General features: G+C 35.7%; 1 protein-coding gene across 1 annotated transcript; it reads right to left on the bottom strand.

Annotated features, from left to right (window-relative positions):
* Nucleotides 1-5,468: 5,468 nt before the first annotated feature.
* On the bottom strand, nucleotides 5,469-6,521 carry LOC123693264. The gene has a single exon (XM_045638269.1). The coding sequence runs from the start codon at nucleotides 6,519-6,521 to the stop codon at nucleotides 5,469-5,471; it is 1,053 nt and encodes a 350-aa protein (XP_045494225.1).
* Nucleotides 6,522-7,447: the final 926 nt, after the last annotated feature.

Below are 7,447 nucleotides of genomic sequence, written 5' to 3'. Positions count from 1 at the left end.
TATAAGCTTGAAGTTGGTGTTCTTTGACACTATATGACTCTATTTTTACCGGGATAAGCAACCTCATTTAATATAATTTGGGAGATACGATTTATGATACCAATACTTACCTACTTTGTTCGTGTTCGCAATGCGACATAGATATACATCTTTAATTGTGCACAGGCGATTAGTTTTACTTTTAAAAAGTTATTATTGCCATTTTACTCATTAGGCATAGTACATTCAATATAAGTTTAAAGCTTCTGATATCTGTTAGCTACGGAATAGGTAATCGCCTGCGCAGACATAACGATTACACCCGGTATATTTTGATAAAGCAAAGAGACAAACAAATTCTCATACTTCATCATTATTTTTAAATTTATTACTGCGAAGTCACTCAATTTGCTAATCTATCAAAGATAGACCACAATTGATCCGATGTTTTCCATGATTATTATTACATGGTATTATAAATCAAAATTTAATACCTAATAATCAGCTTAGAACGATTTCTTGACAGTTACTGATAGTGATATTATACAGGTATTGATAAGATATAGTGATAATTAAGTGGTAAAAATTATTGTTCCATCGTAATAAGTTGTAATCAATTAGGTTGGCTGGGGTGTCAGCTTACAGTCTGGTGCTTGTCGAGGGTCTGATCCCTGATAACAGGAATTGTTTTACATTATGTTATAAGCGTCCTTAGGTACAATGAGTATATCTAATTATGTACTAGCAATTACTAACTGAACCGCGCGGTTTTATTCGCGAACGACCCTGACTGAAATGCATGCAATTTCTACCGGCTTTTGTATTATTAATTATTATTACTTTCACATTAAGTAGGTACCTATTGTTTTAACATTTTCTCCCCCAAAAAAATCCTCCCTAGTAACCCTTTAAAAGTGTTAAGTATATTAATACAATAAAACGTAGTTAAATATATTCCTACTCGCAAAGTACGAAGCTAATAAGTCTACCCGTATAATTACATAGATATATTACATGGTCTTATCTTGACTTATGTCTGCTTCTAATTATGAAACAACATTGATTGATCGATGTATTAACTACCTTGATTGTATTGGATTTTATATCGCTTGGAAATTTTGTGATTAATAAGCTAGCTACTACATTGTACCTACGTGAGATATTGTTAGAGATTTTTAATTATCTGTCGAATTGTATATAAAAAAAAAAATGTTGGCAACCTATTGAAACGGGTGGCCGAGTTGGTCAAGCATCCGCCCCGGATTGGCGTGAAAGGATGCGTGTTCGAGTCCCGCCTCGTTATCGAATTTTTCTATTATTTATAAATTTATATTTATAAAGCATTTGAAAGCCTAAAAATATCAAATTCAACCTATTGAAATAAATTTTACAGCATGCAATTGCAACGTTTAAAACTGAAAAATTCTAAACTGTTCTTGAACTCTTTATTTCAATTTGTCTCCGTCCATTTAATATTTAATGAACAAACATTTGCTTTAGTTGAAAATAAAACAAAATGACGTCGCTGACAAGTTGGTTGGAGGCGGACGGAAGAGTGATTGCAGGCATCTGTCGCGAACGGTGGGATTAGTGAGAATATCTTCGTATTATAAAGTATTTTATTGTTTATTGTGTATTTATTTGTTAATTTGGACGTATGAATATAAGTAGGTAGTTGAAAAGGTAAAGAAGTTTTTTTGTTGAAGATATTTGATACGTAGAATTTAGATTAGAGTATGTGAAAAAAGACACAAAAAATTGTTTGATTATAACGTTAATAGATTTACCTACTCTCTTTACCTATTATTCGATTGAAAATAGATTCATAAATCCCAATACGCTAAAAATCTAGATAAAATAAATAAACCACTCATCAAATTCCCAAGTACTTTAATAATTTAAAACTGTTCAACAAAACCAGTCAAAATATAAGTGCTTTCACGATGAATAAATCATTACGAAGTCTGTGATAAAGTGCCTCTGTTTTTCCACTGGCTCATAAATCATCCCCCTGCCGACGTTTTCACTTGACCCTTGTGTTTATATCTTCGCGAAAAATAATTTGTTATGATGCATTTGACGTCTTATTAATTTTGACGTATTATGTGTGCTTCTGGGGTGCATTATTTTCTTGGTTGTGTTGTTACTAATTAAAACAAAATTACAATATTGCGTTACATAAGCTCGTTATTAAATTAAACAATAGAAAAACCTTCTCCATAATGTGTTGTGTAAAGTGTCAAGATAATATTATGTTAAATATTCATCCTTGAACCGCGCTGACATGCTGACAGAGAGGGTCGTGGCAAAAAATTACTGACGTTATTTTCTTAGCTTTATATTCACGTGTTTGTGTAGGTATTTAATATCTCATGTTGATGGTGTGAAATCTAGAGAAAAATAATACATTGCTTGACTCGCATAAATCAAAATAATTAAGCACGTATTGTAATTCCTTAGTACTATTTTGATAAGTATAAATTATGTGCAGTTTTCCTGTGTAAACAATACAAACAGGTGAAAAGACAGACATATTTAAATAAAACAACGATACCTACATCTCATGACTTCATTTGTTTTTATAAACCTATTTCAAAATTCAAACATCGTTTATTACCTTTCATAATACTACACGTATGTACAAAAATAGCTTGTTATGAAATTAAACTTATAATGAAATACATTGCTAATTTGTAATTTGCTACCTTTTCTTTGTTTCCTATTTTTCCCTGTAAGAACGCAATGGACATCATGCAAGGCGATAGTGCCTCACATAAGAGACACATTAGTTTTGACAGGTTGTCACGTTTCGCAAACTTTGTAGAATAAATATTTGTTAGCGAATAGTGATTGATGGATTTATGCATTTGGCAGTACTTTACTGTCTTATGTTTCATTATTAATACTTATAATGTAGTGTTATAGTTGAACGTTTGGATTGTGAAACTGATTATGTATGATAGAGTCGTTAAGACAATTTAATTAGGTACATGATTGATCATAATATCGCACCAGAATTTTGTTATTACGCAGGTCCATAGTCCATACATGCCGTGGCTGCTCGCTCTGTGTGTGACCAGCCCATAGTTTGTATTTTAACACGCTAAGTCATTTGATCATAAATATATCAAAGCATAATAAAGCCTCCCAAAGAATTGTCTCTGATTTATTACCTAGTTAAAATAATAGATTTATTAGATACTTAGTTGAAATATACAGGAATCAATTCAAAATGTTATTGCAGTGCATTTGAAGTGGTTTGTTCATTACTAACCTACAAAATGAACACTACCTTCCTACACATTATAACAAACATAATAAGTACATGCAAATATATTTTTTTCAAACATCACGTCCCGCAAACAAAGCCGGTAATTACTCAACAGCGGCGGTACCGATTGACTTTGATAAAACGCTCAACCTACTTGTTTAGCGATATATTACCTGCGGGCGAGCGACGCGGCCGCGTCACGGGACACGGAATTAGGAGATGTGGAAGTGTTATTAAAATTATAATAAAGTAGCTTGTCTGGAATCTACATCTACACTAATTGATAAAGAGGAAAGATTTGATTGTTTGAATTGAACAGGCTCCGAAACTGCTGGACAAAATATTATACTGTATAGCTAGTAGGTAATAAATAAAGATGTAGCATTTTAATGGTAAAATAATTTTTGGAATCGGTCCAGTAGATTTTGACCTTACCTACAAAGATACAAATCGTTCCTCTGTATAATATTCAAAGAAAGTTTACAAATGATGAAAAATACGATGTGTGCTGGTGTGGTGGTGGCCTGTGGAAGAAAAGTTAAGTACTTAAATAATATTATGTTGTGAAATTGATGCTGGAACATTTTAAGTATTGCTGTGTGATCTCACTTTTGCCAACTTAATTAAAAATTCGGGTTTGTAAAACTAAATTATTTACACAAACTCTATAAAACATAGAATAAATTTGAAGAAAACCACATACTTAGTAATTGATGGAATTCTTAGCAACTGATATTAAAACAAACAAGACAATCGACCATCATCTGGTACGTGGCGTACATTATGATTGGATATTCATTACATCTCATTAACTACCTATTAATCACTGTTTAACATTTAAATAATACAATCTTATACAATAAAGCACGTCAGAAGTACACGCTTGTGACAGATGTTGTATATATTACCATTTATTTGTGTTTTAACCCATCCTTGACTCCAATTAGTGAGTGCAAACAATGCGTAATAATTTGTAAAGTTTCATAATATATAAGTTTAGTACTTTGGGTGACATTTCAATACCTACTTAATTTTTCAATACTAAGTAACCGTAGTGTTTCCTGAGCTTTATTTAAGTGCATCGATATTAATAAAGCTTTATATAACTTTGAAAAAACATTACAAGCAATAGAACAACGTAACAATTCATTATTGATACAGATTGTAAAATAATTGGCACATCCATGAGCACCAACTCCTTGGCGCAAAGCGATGATCTATCAAGTTGTCTGCACAAGATTAATGCGAGAGATGATTGACGATTTACGTTACAACGCCCGTTCTAATGGTCAATATGGGTCATTATTTGTGCACAACGCCTACGCACATGGCAATAAACAAATTTTGGACTCATTTCAATTCTTAATACGTTTTCTAGGTTGAGATATGAAACGCGTATTGTTTGAGTTCTTCTTTGAAATGCGTTAGCTCATCGTCCCTAGTATAGAAATAAATCTAATTGTTATTTTTATTCTAAGTTTGTAATCCAAACATAATCTAACTATAAACCTCGTTATCTAAAAATTGGAAGACACTTAAATGATCCTGGTTTATTGTGCTCCAGTTTTAATAAATAAATAACGTAGAGGCACAAAGAGATCAGTGACCTATTTGTTTAAAAAATCGTACGTAACATAACTATAACAAAATTTCAAAGTATGACAAAAGGGTGTGAATGGATTGCGTGTTGAGCGATGTGTATGAAGGGTGTTAGGGAAAAGTGTGATGATTGATAAAACGGAATAAATGTAATGTTATTATTATAAGTGTAAGCATGTTTTGTCTATACCAAATCATATGTCAATATTTTTCTTACAAAGCTATGTTAAATTAAATAATAATATTCAAATTTTAAATCCATTGTGACAACAATTTGCCTACTAGATAAAGTAGATTTTTTGTTTCATATAAGCGAAATTATGCAATATAAGATTCATAATTCTCTGCCATAATTCTAGCACCTATTCGTGTGTTCTATTGTTTTCTTTAAAGCCTGTTTCAAATGTTAAAAATCGTCCACAGTCCACGATAAATATTCATACACTTGCATTAGCTCGATATCGCATTTAACGTACTTATTTATTTTTATTTTATTTTTATTTATTTCTTTATTTCAGGCAACAAATGTAGTTACAGTTAAAGGTCTTAATATAACTTAAAAACTACGGCCCATATGAACTTAAAACTACTTAAATACTAAATTAATACACGCAGCACGCTATGCCTTCGGCGTGTGACGCGATTCCGGGGGGCCGGGTATCCGTCCGCGGAAGCGGCGAAACACAACTCCCTGGGGCCAAAACCCTTCGTCCATGTAGACGCTCAGCTTGGCGGTCGGTACTCTCACCACGAAGGAGTTGAAGCTCACTTTATGGCGAGACTCCAGCCGTTCCACTCGCAGACTCAAACCTGTCTTCGCATGCAAGTACTCGACAACATCTTCAGTCTTGGTACAGTAGTGCACACGAGACACGTAGAGCGGCGTCGTCGGCACCTCTGCGCGCATCCGCAGGTTTGGATCTTTCGTTGCGGTGCCGCACTTGTTCTGACGATTCAACTTCTTCTTCTTCTGGACTTTTGTGAAGCCATCCTCGTCAACGTCCTTCGTTTTTGAAGGTAAACTTTTCCGCACGGGTGCGTTTACTCCTTTTGATGATTTTGGGGTCGCAGTCATTTTTGAGGCTGCGGCGGCGTAGTCACATTGAGGAGCAGCTGGCAACGTGACATGCGATGTCTTCTCCGGGGGAGAGGTAACGGGAGCGGGGCGCGGGGCATCACTCGGGTCATCGGCGGTCGGCGACACATCAACATCAGCAGTTAAAATGCCGACGCATGCATTTTGAGCTCCGCGACGTGCATTCACATATGACGGCACGGGTGACCTACATATTGCATGCGCATCGCGATATGACGCTAACTCGACTCGTAAATCGGAGATGGTCTTCTCTGAAGCCTCCAACTTGGTGTGTACCTCGGCCAGACTCGCCTTAAGGAATGTGATGTCCTTAAGGAGCCTCGTAACATCGACGTGGTCAAATCCCACCGGAGGAAGTTTATGCAACTCCTTTGCGACGAAATCGGGCACGTCATCGGGATCAGTCACCTTCAATAGGCTGATGATATCCTGTATGCATTTTTCACCCCCGTTCCTGCGGCGGGACGGCATCGTGGCAATCTTGTCCAGCGTTTGGTAGAGTAGCACCTTGCCACTGCTAATTTCCTCCTCCTTAAAGTTAGTTTTGCAGATTTGCATGATGCTAACCTCGTCCATGGTATCGATGGCATTTTGAATGAACGCCAACAGCTCATTTACAATGAGTGTTTTACAACTCATTATAAAAAGTTCATGCAGCGGCAAAGCCGCGCGTGACGCGAATTGTTATTCCTTACTGTGCTAGCACTAATCACGTCCGATTCCGAACGCGTCTAGCGCACCACCTTGTCGTATGTCAGCGGCTTATATATTCATTAAGCCGCTGACAGATATCAAGCTATCCCTATCTAGCAGCTGCCAGGGCTGTCACAACGGACTAGCGTGCTCGTAAATCAGGGCGTAACAACAAATGCACAGCTAATAAATGAAATACGACAACACGACACCTCGGCTTGTAGCGATAATGTGACGGAATACTAATTTTATTTGTATAGCTACAGATGTAATTAATTGTATGCGATCATTTGTGCGGTAGAGGCGTTATCTTTACTTATTATTTTCTGGGTTTCTTAGCGTACTTATGTTTGTGATGGTAAAGTATAGAGCAAAGTATTGCAATAGAAATATAGCTAAGTATTAGTATCTAACACAGAAATGATCGCAACAGGATGTCGTTTTATCTGGTCTAAAATAAGACAAAAATACGGAAAAGTATGGACTTAAAAAACTGTATCCAAGATCTGAGAAATTATTTTAATTACAGACAAATCCATATTTACAAATTGCGCTACACATAACTAAATAACAAATACCATAGCATATTTCTCTAATCTAATTTCATGTCCAATTATTATCTACAAAATACTAGACGAGCTCGTACATTAAGAACGCAAATACACCCCCGTATTTAAGTCAATAATAGGCCCCGACGAAAGCTCGTTCCGTCCGCGCCTGTCACCGCTGACAGCTGACAGCGACATCGCGCCAGTAACTCGCCTTGTCACTGGCCAGTAATTAGTTAATTGACACGTCCGTATCCGCGA

This window comes from Colias croceus, chromosome 7, assembly GCF_905220415.1.
Source record: "Colias croceus chromosome 7, ilColCroc2.1".
Classification (NCBI taxonomy): Eukaryota; Metazoa; Arthropoda; class Insecta; order Lepidoptera; family Pieridae; genus Colias; species Colias croceus.
This window is presented reverse-complemented; position numbering and strand designations above follow the sequence as displayed.